This window comes from Mandrillus leucophaeus, unplaced genomic scaffold, assembly GCF_000951045.1.
Source record: "Mandrillus leucophaeus isolate KB7577 unplaced genomic scaffold, Mleu.le_1.0 Scaffold1, whole genome shotgun sequence".
NCBI lineage: Eukaryota > Metazoa > Chordata > Mammalia > Primates > Cercopithecidae > Mandrillus > Mandrillus leucophaeus.
Genome location: NW_012098097.1, coordinates 738,291 through 752,748, shown reverse-complemented (window position 1 = coordinate 752,748; position 14,458 = coordinate 738,291). Strand labels below are relative to the sequence as shown.

General features: G+C 45.1%; 2 protein-coding genes across 3 annotated transcripts in view; one reads left to right on the top strand and one right to left on the bottom strand.

The window, feature by feature from the left end:
• The window catches only part of WIPI1 (WD repeat domain, phosphoinositide interacting 1), a 37,817-nt gene that overhangs the window by 5,011 nt on the left and 18,348 nt on the right, over positions 1–14,458 (top strand). For both annotated transcript variants that reach the window (XM_011973024.1, XM_011972316.1), the window contains 2 exons: positions 1,670–1,839; positions 7,955–8,051. In XM_011973024.1, the coding sequence (XP_011828414.1) occupies positions 1,753–1,839; positions 7,955–8,051 (184 nt within the window). In that variant the 5' untranslated portion in view covers positions 1,670–1,752. The remainder of the gene's footprint in view (positions 1–1,669; positions 1,840–7,954; positions 8,052–14,458) is intronic.
• Positions 11,046–14,458, bottom strand: part of ARSG (arylsulfatase G) — a 146,610-nt gene continuing 143,197 nt past the window's right edge. Inside the window, exon 12 of the mRNA XM_011975838.1 lies at positions 11,046–11,871. The gene's annotated coding sequence lies outside the window, so the exon portion shown is untranslated. The remainder of the gene's footprint in view (positions 11,872–14,458) is intronic.

Here is a 14,458-nt window from a genome sequence, read left to right as displayed (position 1 = left end):
TTTTTTTGAGACGGAGTCTTGCTCTGTCACCTGGCTGGAGTGCAGTGGCACGATCTTGGCTCACTGCAACCTCCACCTCCTGGGTTCAAGTGATTCTCTTGCCTCAGCCTCCCAAGTAGCTGAGATTACAGGCACATGCCACCAAACCCAGCTAATTTTTATATTTTTAGTAGAGATGGAGTTTTACCATGTTGGCCAGGCTCATTTCCAACTCCTGACCTCGAGTGACCTGCCCACTTCGGCCTCCCAAAGTCCTGGGATTACAGGCATGAGCCGCCTCACCCAGCCACTTGTGACTTATTTTTGCCGTTATATTGGCACCATAAGATACCGATAACATTCATTCAGTTATGGAAGTATCTGTTTGAAGAAGGCAACAGTATCCTGTTTACATAGCCCATGTCAATGATGTTGAAGCACATCCAGTGAACACTGTAAATAATTCACTAGAAATGTCACTTCCTTATTTTCTCAGGCTGATAGTTTATGCCATCATAATAGCAAACAATATACAATCTTTCAGTTTCCTGGAAAGAAAGTGGTTCAGTAAATAATATTTTGGACTCCTACTTTATTTGTAAGATGTTATTTTTATTATACCATTCTTGTGAATTTTTTGCTCTATGTCTGTCCCACATTGTTCCCTGTGGGCCTTGTCCAAGTGAAAGAAAGGTACACATATGAAAAGAACATGCTCAGAAAGACACCAAAGCCGTAACCTTTGTGCTCAGGAGGGTCATTAACTAACTTCCTGAGTACGGAAGTACGTTCCTCATCATAATACTGATGTCCAGCTTATTTTCAGCAGGAAAGAGATCCAGGGAGCACAGCAAGATAGGGGGTGGGGGGAGTACAGATTGAACTCTGTTACTGTCCCCTCCCATGTCGGCACCCCTCTAGCAGGACAAGGAGAATTCTGAAGCAGAGGTTCCCAACTGAGAAGTCACACCTTTGAAATCTCTCAGGGAAAAGGTAGATGAAAATTATTCAAACATTCCAAACATGTTTGACAGAGCAAACGGTGGAGCCCTAGGGTCTGAAGGGAGATTCTTCCACTCAGACAGCATCAGAGACAGCTGTCTGCCTTTGCTCTGACTTTGCAGTCTAGTCACTAATGTCTTCTTTTTCTTTTCTTGAGACGGAATCTTGCTTGTCGCCCAGGCTGGAGTGCAGTGGCGTAATCTCGGCTCACTGCAACCTCTTCCTGCCGGGTTCAGGTGACTCTCATGCCTCAGCCTCCCGAGTAGCTGGGATTACAAGTGTGCACCACCACACCTGGCTAATTTTTAAACTATTTTTAGTAGAGATGGGGTTTCACCATGTTGGCCAGGCTGGACTTGAACTCCTGGCCTCAAGTGATTCTCCTGCCTCAGCCTCCCAAAGTGCTGGGATTATAGGCGTGAGCCACCAGACCAGGCCACTAGTGTTTTCTTCACTTTAGATATTTGGAAAGGACTCTGAAAGTGCTCCCTGGGAGAGGGTAAGAAGTCACCTGGCAGGGTGGGGGGCATGGCGGATCACTGTCAATGCAAGCTCAGAGAGGGCGCCTGGCTGGCAAGACCTGGAGAACCTTTGGAACCTGGCCTGCACCGGGCCCAGTGTCATGGAGGCTGGAATCCTTCTTGGAAGTGATCCATCCATGTAACCTCCTGGCTACTTTTCCTCCCAGATGAAATCCCGGACGTCTACATCGTGGAGCGCCTCTTCTCCAGCAGCCTGGTGGTGGTAGTCAGTCACACAAAACCACGGCAAATGAACGTGTATCACTTCAAGAAAGGCACAGAGATCTGTAATTACAGCTACTCCAGCAACATCTTGTCCATAAGGCTGAACCGGCAGGTAAGTGGGGGAAATCCCTCAGGGTTTCAAAGCTTCTGCTAACAGGAACCAGAGAAAAAAGATGGACATCTTTCAAGATCAATGTCTTTAAAACAAGCTTCCAATTCTAATGAGAATTTTAACACTCAGGCCCCATGTCCTGGGGGTATTGTAAACAGAGTCTACTCCAGGTGCTGGTTATAACCTTGTCTTCCCTGGACCTCTGGCTTATGTTTCCAGAACGTTGGTCCCTGACTCGTAGGCTGCACCCTCTCCTTAGGGTGCAGGTTGGGCACCGCAGGGATGGGTCAGAGCTCTGGGTTGAACAGTCCCATGAGCCACCGCAGGGGCATCTTAAATCAGAGGAGCGACTCTTCTGGTTTTGCCCCAGATAGTGGCATTCACTGCAGATGGTGGGGCAATACCACCAAGCGGGAGACGCCTGAGAGTGAAGTCGGGGCTCCCTGGGTCAGGAAAACCGCCCTTCTCCCACCTCGTCCTCAGCTCTCCTGGAAGGCCCACTATTCCGCCTTGGGTTCTCGTTTTTCTTTTTCCCAGCTAACCCTTGAAGACTTCTTCTGTTTTGTAGCATTTTTCTTGTTGAAGGATTATTCTGATCTCAAATAGGCCATACGTTCTCTTTTAAAATATAAATTCTTATTCAGTAAGTGTTGGGGGTGTTAGCAGATTTCCTTTCGAATTGCTGGGTTTTCGTTTTGGGTTGTTGTTTTTGTTTTTGAGACAGGGTCTTGCTCTGTTACCCAGGCTGGAATGCAGTAGCACGATCGTGGCTCACTGCAGCCTCCATCTCCCAGGCTCAAGCAATCCTCCCACCTCAACCTCCTGAGTAGCTGGGACTACAGGTGGGCACCACCACGCCTAGCTAATTTTTTTTTTGTATTTTTTTATAGCGACAGAGTGTATTCATCTGTTCTCACATTGCTATAAAGAACTACCTGAGACTGGGTAATTTATAAAGAAAAGAGGTTTAATTGGCTCTAGGTTCTGTAGGCGGTACAGGAAGCATGGCGGCATCTGCTTCTGGGGAGGGCTCAGGGAGCTTTGACTCACGGCGGAAGGCAAAGCGGGAGCAGGCGTCTTACGTGACAGGAGCAGGACCAAGAGATGGGTGGGGGGTGCTACCCACTTTTAAACAACCAGGTCTTGTGAGAACTCACTCACTCTACAGTATCAAGGGGGGTGATGGTGCTAAACCATTCATAAGAACTCTGCCCCACCTCCTCCAACACTGAAGATTACAATTCGACATGAGATTTGGGGAGGGACATCGATCCAAACCATGTTACAGTGTTTCCCCATGTTGCCCAATCTGGGGCTCAAGGATCCTCCTTGGCCTCCCAGAGTGCTGGAATTACAGGCATGAACCACCACACCTGATCAAATTACTGTGAGGACAGGGACTGTCTTGGTGTGTTCACTATTATAAGACCTGGTAGAAAAGACAGTAGATACGTGCTCATAAATATCTATTTCCTGACTGACTGTTAAATAAGTACATAAACAAAGAGATTCTTTGTGTGACCATGCAGATTTATCTATGCGATTAAGTATTCCCAGAGTGGTTGCTGCATTCATTGAGGACAATGTTTTCTTCTGTCTTTGTATCTGAACCCTTACGTACTAATTATTTTTTTAACAAATGAGACAAATAAATGCTCTTTAAATTTATGAGAAGGAAGGGATTGTTTCTTTGAGTTGAGCAGCTCTTTCCAATGAAAATCCACGTAAGTCCATCTAAAGCAGTGCAGTGAAAAATAGCTGGAGAAAGAGAAGTGAGGCCTTTTAAGTAGGGAGTAGCAGGAGTAAGAAAGAAAAGAAACCCGCGTTCTTGGCAAGGAGGGAAGGGCAGTTTGAGAGTTTTCTACTTGAAGGCTTTTAGATAAAATTCTTGACTCAAGTGTTTTCTTTGAAATCTGTTGGTAGCAGATTAAGTTCCGCTGCTAAACTTTTTATCCTTGCATGTAATAGTAATCCGTATATAAGGTTAAATGTCTGTTTTTGGTACCTGATGATCTTTTTAAGATTGTTTAGGCAAATGATCTATAAAGACCGGAGCCCTCAAATCACATCTGTTGTATTTGCTTATATGATTTCTCTCTTTCTGTCTGGTATATTCAGTAGCAAATGGGACAAGGAAGGCCTATTTGAGTGTCCAAGTCTGTTAACCTTTAGGTGCCAGCCTCCCCTTAATATAATACTCATTAACTGTGAGGTTCTCCTCCCCCACCTTCTAAAGAACCCTGATGCACCAGCAACTGTCAGCAATTCATGGCAAAGCCATGAACCAAGATCTAACAGTTCTCGGAACCAAGATCTAACATCAGAACCAAGATGAACATCAGTTCATCGGAACCAAGATCTAACAGTTCTCCCTTCCTTTAGCATTTCTTCTCTGACAAGAATGACTTGAAGCAGGTCTGGGAAGTATTGGAGGTTTGCTTTTCTGAAAACTTTCAGGTTTGGGACTTAACTTTTGGCTTAAGCAACTCAGCTGCTGCAGTCTCTCTTGCCAGGTAGGGATGCTGCGGTGTCCGGCAGGACTGCCCACTCTGGGGAAATGATAAAGGCCCAAGGGCAGTGTGTCTTGCTCTGTAACACTCAGTCTGATACTTCCTCAGGCCTTTAGACAGCACAGTTTCTTTTTTTTAAAAAAAAAAAAAAACAGGAAAAAATTGAAGATTTGTATAAGGAGTTATAAGGATCTAAAATCCCCCTTTTATCTTTTTTTTTTTTTTTTTTTGAGATGGAGTCTCACTCTGTTGCCCAGGCTGGAGTGCAGTCTCAGCTTACTGCAACCTCCACCTCCTGCCTCAGCCTCCCAAGTAGCTGGGACTACAGGCACCCACCACCACGCCCGGCTACTTTTTTTGTATTTTTAGTAGAGATGGGGTTTCACCATGTTAGCCAGGCTGGTCTCGATCTCCTGACCTCATGATCCACCCACCTCAGCCTCCCAAAGTGTGGGGATTACAGGCGTGAGCCACCACGCCCAGCCCCAAATCCCTTTTTTCTAAGTATATAGAAAGGAAAGGGCCAAGTGTGGTCCCAGCATTTCAGGAGGCTGAGGCAGGAGGATCGCTTGAGCCCAGGAGTTTGAGACCAGCTTGGGCAACGTAACGAGACCTAGTCTCTACTAGGTCTTTACTATAAAAATAAATTAGCTGGGCATGGTGGCATGTGCCCGTAGGCCTAGCTACTTGGGAGGCTGAGGCAGGAGGATCGTTTAAGCCCAAGAGTTGAAGGCTGCAGTGAGCTACGATCATGCTGCTGCATTCCAGCCTGGGTGACACAGCAAGACCCTGTCTCTATAAAAAATAAAAACTTAAAAATGTGAAAAAGGAAGAACACTTAGGAATTGTCATACATTTCACTTTTAGTTAATGTTATTTCTCTTGCATTGAACTGAGGAAATATATTTTATGGAATAAAGACAATAAACCAGGTGTATGATGTATTTAGATTTGCACACTTTTACAGTTCTTTTGCAATCTGCTCCCAGGGACCCTTGCTATCCAGATGGAGGCTGATTGGCTTAAATCCTCTGAGGCCAAATCTATGGTGTTCTAGGGCAGATGCTATAAATATTTGGTAATTGATAAAAGGACTTATTACTTATAAAACCTAGAAAAGTAGATGAAAGTCAAAGCAACAGACAAGGAGCCGAGTTGAAGGCAAGGCCATGGTTCTGGAGGGGCTGAAAACTGATGGTTAAAAAAGCAATTAGCAGCATCGTGCCCACCCCAGAAGCACGCTGTCACACAAACTAAGACACAGTGCATCCTCGTCCCCTCCCAGTGTTTTCTCTCTGTTTCCCTCTGCGTTTAGTCTTATCTGCAGCCAGCATGAGGGTGACCTGAAATTCAGCTGAGTGGGCCGCAGAGCAGATGGTGCCATCAGAGCTCGTGGGAAAAAAATGCAGATCAGATCAGATGGGCTAGATGTAGACGCTGTTCCTATGAGAGGCATATGTCGAGGCCCCCTATCCCAGGGATTGGCTGTTGGGCTGGGAGGGGACACAAGAGGCTATCAGAAACCTCAGAACAGAAGCAAGCATAGAACCACATAGTTCAAACCACGGCATGTGCTGGCAAAAGGCACAGGGAGTGGATAAGTCAGAGAATATTTCACAGAGGAACACTCATATTTATCATCAATTTTGAGACCCTGTTAGAAATTTTTGTAACCCACAACCCCCAGTCTCAGACCTATGACAGAGCCTTAAGTAAAACTGAGAAAGGGCCGAGCACAGTGGCTCATGCTTGTAATCCCAGCACTTTGGGAGGCCGAGACAGGAGGATCTCTTGAGCTCAGGACGGTAGAGACCAGCCTGGACAACATAGTGAAACCCAGGTCTCTACAAAAAGTACCAAAAATTTAGCCAGGCATGGTGGCGCACACCTGTAGTCCCAGCTACCCGAGAGGCTGGGGTGGGAAAATGAACTGAGCCCCGGAGGTCGAGGCTACAGTGAGCTATAATCCTGCCACTGCACTGCAGCCTGGGTGACAGAACAAGACCCTGTCTCAAAAAAACAAAAAACAAAAAATTGAGGAAGGTGTTTAACTTTTATTTTTCTGCTTGGTTAACACTGATGACCTTCATCATTCTGAGCCATGGAGAGTCTTCCTGGGGGAACAGTAGGGCAGGCTTTTCCCAGGAGCAGAGCCTGTCTCTTTTGTGTGGTATTTTTTGGTACCTTCCCTTCCAGCTGAGGTTCCCTGGAATAAAAGGAGCTGGCTGAGAGCAGTGGTTCTCGAGCCTCAGTGTGCATCGCAATCACCTGGGTGTTCGTCTAAAAACTTCCCAAACCGGAATCTCCCGGGAGAGCCCAGGGCTTGCTCCTTGGGCAATTCTGGTGCTCATCCAGGTCTGAGAAACACTGGCCTGGGGGAAGCCAAGCCAGGCATGTACAGGGGTGGTCAGCAGCTGCTCAGATGTTCAAGGAACTGCCCGACCAGAAATGCCTTCCTGACACGTCCTCACCAGCACCGAAGTCTGCCCTTGTACTGGCTATGCATTATATTCCTTTAAACACTCAACACATCAACCCTGTGGCCTGTTTTCACTTAGCTGAGAGCACAGCCATGGGAAGAGGCTCTGAACCTGACAAGCTTTGATTTGGAGAAGAAGAGAAGGGTCTGACAGCAGTGGGGAGAGCAAGCACCGGAGAGAGGAGCCCAGGGAGGACAATAGGGACGTGGGACACTGGGGTGTTCACATGAGGGCTGAAGCCCTTCTCCTTTTCCCTTTGCCAGGGCTACAGACAGCAACCCAAAAGCAGGCCTAGAGGAGAGTCTGAGTAGCAAGAAGTTAGAACTGGTAATTATTCTTATTCGGAGAGGGGTAAAACCTAAGATTTGGTGATAGACAGAAAGCAAAGCAACCCATTTTTGTACAGGAGGGAGCCCTGTGCTATAAACACTGAAAGGCAGCCTGTCAGATGGCCGTGGAAACTAGAGAGGACACATGAAATTGCCTTACATGGCACAGGGGGTCTGATCAGAAAGTGTGCAGAAGTCCTGCCGAACGCGGTGGCTCAGGCCTGTAATCCCAGCACTTTGGGAGGTCGAGGCAGGCAGATCACCTGAGGTCAGGAGTTCAAGACCAGCCTGACCAACATGGTGAAACCCCATCTCTGCTAAAAATACAAAATTAGCCAGGCATCGTGGCGCATGCCTGTAATCCCAGCTACTCAGGAGGCTGACGCAGGAGAGTTGTTTGAACCCGGGAGGCAGAGGTTGCAGTGAGCTGAGATCGCGCCACTGCACTCCAGCCTGGGTGAAGAGTGAGACTCTGTCTCAAAAAAAAAAAAAAAAAAAAAAGTGTTCAGGAATCCCTGTTCTAAGGGAGGGAGGGAGGGAAGCAGGAAGGAGATAAAAGTATAAACAATCTTAATTTCTAATAAAATTTGTTAAGATCTTGCATTTTATGCTTCTGTTCAGGTGGATAATTGTGTATGTGTGTACATCCATAAACATAATCTTCAAAATGCATCATCAAAATTCTCCTTTAGGCTTAGCATCAAGTTAGGACTCATATGAAAGATGAATGATTTGGATTTGGTCAGGGCCTTTGTAAGGAACGGTTTGGTAGACTGATAAGTCTGTGTGATTACAGAGGCTGCTGGTTTGCCTAGAAGAGTCCATTTATATTCACAACATTAAAGACATGAAGCTGTTGAAGACCCTCCTGGATATTCCTGCAAACCCAACAGGTGAGCTCCAAAAACGGAACAAATGACCCTCAAATTTCATGTCCAGGTGCTTCTTTCTCAAACTTTATTTTCCTCCAAATTGCAGACCCGAAACAGTGTTTTCGCTTTTTGAGTCTTAGTGAGGTTTATCTCGAAGCTTTGTCTTAACGGTGGCAGATTCAAATTATGTCAGGCTATGTGTTCTGTAAGGGGGCTGTGTGCCCTTCATGACAGTCCAAGAGTAACAACACCCTTTGTCTGGGATCCACATCCACAAATGTGTCAAGGCACGTAAGGTAGACATGTAAAAGATTTCAAGCATCTGATGTTGAAAGGCGTTTACCCCTAATTGTTTTTTGTGGTTCGTTCAGTACAGAGTAGGTGTGATCATTAGAAGCAGGTTTCAACTTGGCGTGTCTGCGTGGCCAGCAAAAAGATAATCTGAACCATAAAGAATGCGTTTTATTATACGGCAAAGAAATCTCTCTACCTTGACGATGTGCTAGGATATTAAATCTTACTGAATTCTCGGGATTTAACACTATTTAATATGTTCCTGGTGTATAAGAAGAGGAATGGTTTGGATTTGTTATATCGAAATAGCAGACGACATTATATGAATTCATCGATATAAACAAGAAAGAATTCCTTCGTTGTGTGGTGGGGTGAGGAGTCAGCACACTGGAACAATTTGTACATTTAATGGATTCACATTTGCAGATTATATTTCAGTTTAGTATCATTGAACAACTGCTTCTATTATATTTCAGTTTAGTATCATTGAACAACTGCTTCCATTTGCTGTTTCTGAGTTATTTGGCTTTCCCTGAATTTCAAGATCTATCTGGGTGCCACCCAAGTCACCTAGACTTTTTGACCCTTGGTTCCCTTATGAATAATATGCATCTCCCAGGGTTGGCTGAGAATTAAAGAAGGTAATGTTTGTGAAAGTGACCAGCACAGGAACCGCCATGCATGAAATACTTCCTATGCCTTCTCTTCATTCCAGTTCTATAAATGACCCTTGGCTGTTGATTTCAGTGCTTTCACATTTCAGCCATGGCAAGAGGATATTTTAAAAGAACAAAGCTAGCCAGGTGCTGTGGCTCACGCCTATAATCGCAGCACATTGGGAGGCCAAGGCAGGTGGATCACCTGAGGTCAGGAGTTCAAGACCAGCATGGCCAACATGGTGAAACCCCATCTGTACTAAAAAAATACAAAAATTAGCTGGGCATGGTGGCAGGCGCCTGTAATCCCAGCTACTTGGGAGACTGAGACAGGAAAATTGCTTGAACCCAGGAGGCGGAGGCTTCAGTGAGCTGAGATTGCACCACTGCACTCTAGCCTGGGCAGTAGAGCAAGACTTTGTCGCAAAAAACAATAAATAAATAAATAAATACATACATACATACATACATACATACATAAAAGAACAACGCCATTGAGGCTGTTAAGGAGTTCTGTGAGATAATGACTTTGAAGCATAATTTCTGAAATGGAAGATGGTATGTGAAGAAGCTATGGGTAGTAAGTTTTTCCCTTAGAAATGAGAGGCTGGAATCATCTGGACAAGTATCTATTGCAGACATTCTTTGTGCCTGGCACCATGGTAGGCACCATTAGTGCCAGGAGCCCAAAATCTAGTTGTCACGAGTTCCCTTCCACAGTCTGAGGTGGTCTGAGACAGGTGCGCCAGCAGCCTTTGGCAGGGGTGGAACCATGTTTAACTCTGGGGTGCGGACACAGTTGAAGGGAGCATGTGCTCTTCCGATCGGGAGTGAGAGGCCCCTGAATCTGCACGGAGCTTGAGGCTGGCAGGGCCTGAGCTGGGCCTTCTCGGATTTGGGGAGGGATGTCGGGCATGCAGAAAGCTAGAAGCTGCCTGTGGCTCTCAGTTTCTCTGAAGAAAGGGGAGTTGAACAAAGTAAATGCCACTTACTCCTCACACCTGTCACACACTTGACCCCCAGAGGACGGGGTTGCTTCAGGACTGGGCACCCTCCCTTATAAACAGATGTTTCTCCCCCCCTTTTTTTTTTTTTTTTTTTTGAGACAGAGTCTCACTCTGTTGCCCAGGCTGGAGTGAGGTGGTGCAATCTCAGCTCACTGCAACCTCCACCTCCCAGGTTCAAGCGATTCTCCTGCCTCAGCCTCCTGAGTAGCTGGGTCTACAGGCGCCCACCACCACACCCGGCTAATTTTTTGTATTTTTAGTAGAGATGGGGGGGGTTTCTCCACGTTGGCCAGGCTGGTCTTGAACTCCTGTCCTCAAGTGATCCGCCTACCTTAGCCTCCCAAAGTGCTGGAATTACGGGCGTGCGCCAGCACACCCAGCCACCATTACTCTTATTATTTAGCAAAAATAGTTGTTTTTCTGTAGTTCAGAAAACTCACTGGTTGCCTTACTTTCTGCAGCTTAAACAGAGAGAAAATCAGGTTTAAAAGTGCAGGGCTATTTGTGTTCCATGTTAGAGACCGTGTATATTGCTTGTAAAGGGAATCACTTTTATCTCAAGAAAAATTAGAAACAACGGCAGAGACTTTCTCTGTCTCAGATAAAAGAATGCCTCCTTATGAAAGGATCCAGGGATAGGTTGAGTATTTCTTCTGAAAGACCAGGAGCAGGTTGACCAAACTGTGTCTTTTTAGACCTCTGATGTTCTTTGGAGACACAGCCCAAGGTGTTTTAAATGCTACCGTTTGTAATTATCACCTCAACCTCTCCTGACCTCCCTTTCTACTGCAGTAAAATGGAGATGATCATTTTTAGCCTGCAGAGTTGCTACGGAGAGCATTACCTGAGGTCGTGGCCTGGGTGGGCAAAGGTGGGTCCGCCCTGTCCATGCGGGCAGTCAGACTCACTCCCCAGCCAGCTCCGTCCCGTAGGGCAGCCTCGCACAGGTCAGAGCTGTGCTTCAGTGACATGATCAGGTCCTCACTCGGGAACCTTCAGAGGACTCTGTACTGTCAAAATCATGAATATACACTTCCCAGAGGCCAGGAGTCGCCTTCTCTGTTCTCATCCTCTAGTTTATTTTCTGAACGAAGAAATAAGATGGAAACTCTGACTGTTGATTTTATAAATCCTTGCTAGGTACAGAAGGAAGACAGAATCACTTGTCTAATTGTCTTCAGTACACAAATCCTGAATGCATTTTGACTTCATAAACTACAAATAAATTAGCTACGCAGAGTTTGCCTGTTGCCTCACACTTGGTATCTAACGCAGCTGTAAATTTCCTTCTTTCTGTCTGTTTGTGTCATGCCCATTCCTGTTGTGTCAGAGATTGCAGGCTATTTCCTTTAAAGAGCTTGGCCAGACAGGGGCTCCAAGTTAATTTCCTGCTAGCACAGCAGTCTGCTCTGAGCAGTCAAGGGTGGAAATCTCCATGAAAGTCCTGCCAACTGCAGACCTCCCAGTATGGAGGAGGTGGTCACAGAGCTGACCACCTTTTATGGGATATTGAGGGAGCATTCTATACCACACAGCAATGCAGATCATTGAACAATTCATGGTTTCTTCCCCAGCAAGACCTCTTTCTTGCTTGAAAATGGTAATACAAGTGGTATAAATGCTTCCTTTCTGTAGAAGCATAGGACATTTGCTATACAAAGAAGATTTCTTTCCTTTCTATTTTTGAAAATTGGAAAGCGTAACCTGAGACGTTAAACAACTCAGAGGGAACTGCATTTTATAAATCACTGTTAACTTACCTAAAGTTTGACATGCAATACTTTAAATACCAAGGTGAGAATCATTTAGAATTATGGGACTTCCTTTTAATTCCATTGATGATGCCATTGGTTCTTGAGTTGAGAGCAGGCATTTCTTTTCCAGCTGTAGAAGAATTACAGCCAAATAATTACAGTGGAATTATAGCTGCCAGTGGCTTGTGAAAATATGTGTCAAGTCTATAACAAGTCCAAAAGCCCCATCAGAACCTCATTCCTAGGTAGAAAAAAGACTGGAAGGAAATGTGCTCAGATGTTCAGAACAGTGAAAAGCCTCTGGGTTTTAGAATTGTGGGTGATTTTTTTTCTCCTTATATTTTCTAGGCTTCGCAAGTGTTCTACACCATCACTTTTATATTATACAATAATATTTTTAAAGCCCATTTCCTTCCTTAAAAAGGCTTTGTGTGACACCTGTAACAGAAAGAGGAGACTGGCAGAACGGCAACAGCCAAGCTAAGGAAAACTCTTCTTGCTTGCCTTGGGTGGTTCCCAAGATAGGAAGATACATTCATGGAGCTGGTTGGATTTTTCTGACACTTGGGCCATAGGGAAGTCACAGCAGGCTTTTCTGGGGACCTTCATTAAGTCTGTAAGGGTAGGAAGGCAGGATTCCTTGTCTAAATTCAGGTGACTTGGTAGAGGTACGAGCCTGGAGGCAAAACCGTCAAATAAGTGCTATGTGTCAGAGTATGCCTGCCCTTCTCTTATCCTTTGTCCCTTTCTTGTTAGCATCTAGTGTCATCCGGTTCTATAATAGGTATTACAGAAAGTTCAATGTTAGCTTAGAAAGTTTAAACCTTTCTTCCCTTCTGGGAATATTTATATTTTAGCATAAAACTCTGAAGCATAGCTGTAGGTATGCGTCCAAGGCTTCTGCTCCAAGACCGTTTAGCTCTCTCTGCCATAAAGACATGCCCAATATTTCAGAGGAAAGAAGTAAGAAACGAAGGCTTGGCATGTTGGAGTATTAAATCTGTAAAGACCTCTATGTCGTGGTAGCTTTCATTTCACAGACAGGAAACAGGCCGGAAAGAGCCACAAATAACTCGGCCAGAGTTACATAGTACATAGCAGACCCCAGTCTTGAACCCATGTCCTCAGCCTGTCTCTAACCCAGATAAATATTCCTGAAACACGCCTTAAAATAAAATTTGAAAGTCTTTTTTGAGATATAATTCACATCCTATGCAATTCACCCATTTAAAATGCATGGTTAAATAGCTTTTGGCATATTCACGGAATTGTGTAACCATCACCACAATTAATTTTAGAGCATTTTCATTGCCCCAGAAAGAAACCTTGTACCTCTTAGCCATCACTCCCTCTGCCCCCAGCCATAGGCAACCCCTGATCTACTTTCTATCTCTATTAGATTGTGGATTTCTCTATTCTGGACATTTTACAGCAGTAGACTCATACAATATCGGTTCCTTTGTGACTGGCTTATTTCATGTAGCCTAATGTTTCCAAGGTTCATCTGTGTTGAGGCATGTATCAATACTTTATTTTCCTTGCTGGATAATATTCTATTATAAAAATAGGTCACATTTTCTTTATCCATTTATCAGTTGATAACATTTGGGTTATTTCCACTTTTTGACTTATGAATAATGCTGCTATGAACATTCATATACAAATGTTTATGTTGACATGTCATAATTTCTCTTGTGTATATATGTAGGAGTGGAATTTCTAGGTCATATGAGAACTTTATGTTTAGCTTTTGAAGAACTGCTAAAGGTTCCAGAGTACCGCCCCATTTTACATTCCCACCAGCGGTGCGTCGGGTCCCAGTTTCTCCATATCCTCACCAACATTGTCTTTTTGACTATAGTCATCCTAGTGGTTGTACAGTGGTATCTCATCGTGTTTTTAACACAGTCTTTAAAAAAACATATGTGCTAGGCTGGGCGCAATGGCTCATGCCTGTAATCCCAGCACTTTGGGAGGCTGAGGCAGATGGATCACCTGAGGTCAGGAGTGTGAGACCAGCCTGGCCAACATGGTGAAACCCCGTCTCTACTAAAAATACAAAAATTAGCTGGGTGTGGTGGCAGGCCCCTGTAATCCCAGCTACTCAGCAGGCTGAGACAGGAGAATCACTTGAACCCAAGAGGCGGAGGTTGCAGTGAGCCGAGATTGCACCACTGCACTGCAGCTTGGGCAACAGAGCAAGACTCTGTCTCAAAAAACAAAACAAAACAAAACATGTGCTGAGAAACCTTCAGCAGTTACATACTGCATTTGGAAGGCCTTAACTCTTTAGTTTAGTACTCTAATCCTTGTAAGATTTCCACAGTCTGCACATCTTTTCTGCCAGCCGCCTCAGCACACAGGCCAACCAGATCTCCTGACGGCCTTCCCCGCGCAGTTTCACAAGGCTAGAATCCCTTCTACCTGCCTGGCTGTTCTTGAAATTACATTTGGATGGCAAAGAACTCAGACGGGATGAGGAATTGGGGTTTCCAGAGCAAAACTGGAAGAAAAAAAAAAAAAAAAAGAAAAGAAAAGAGTTGCCTCTTTTAAGGCTGGGGCCAGAAATGACCTTGTATAGCCAAAGGGGTGGTAGGGCTGCCAGAACGTGCAGTTGAAGGTTTCAGGGCTCGGCCACTTCCTCCCAGAGCTATGCATGGCAAGTGATAAGAGGACAGCCCCGCTGTGGACTCAGCAAAGCCAGAGCAGGAAGTGAG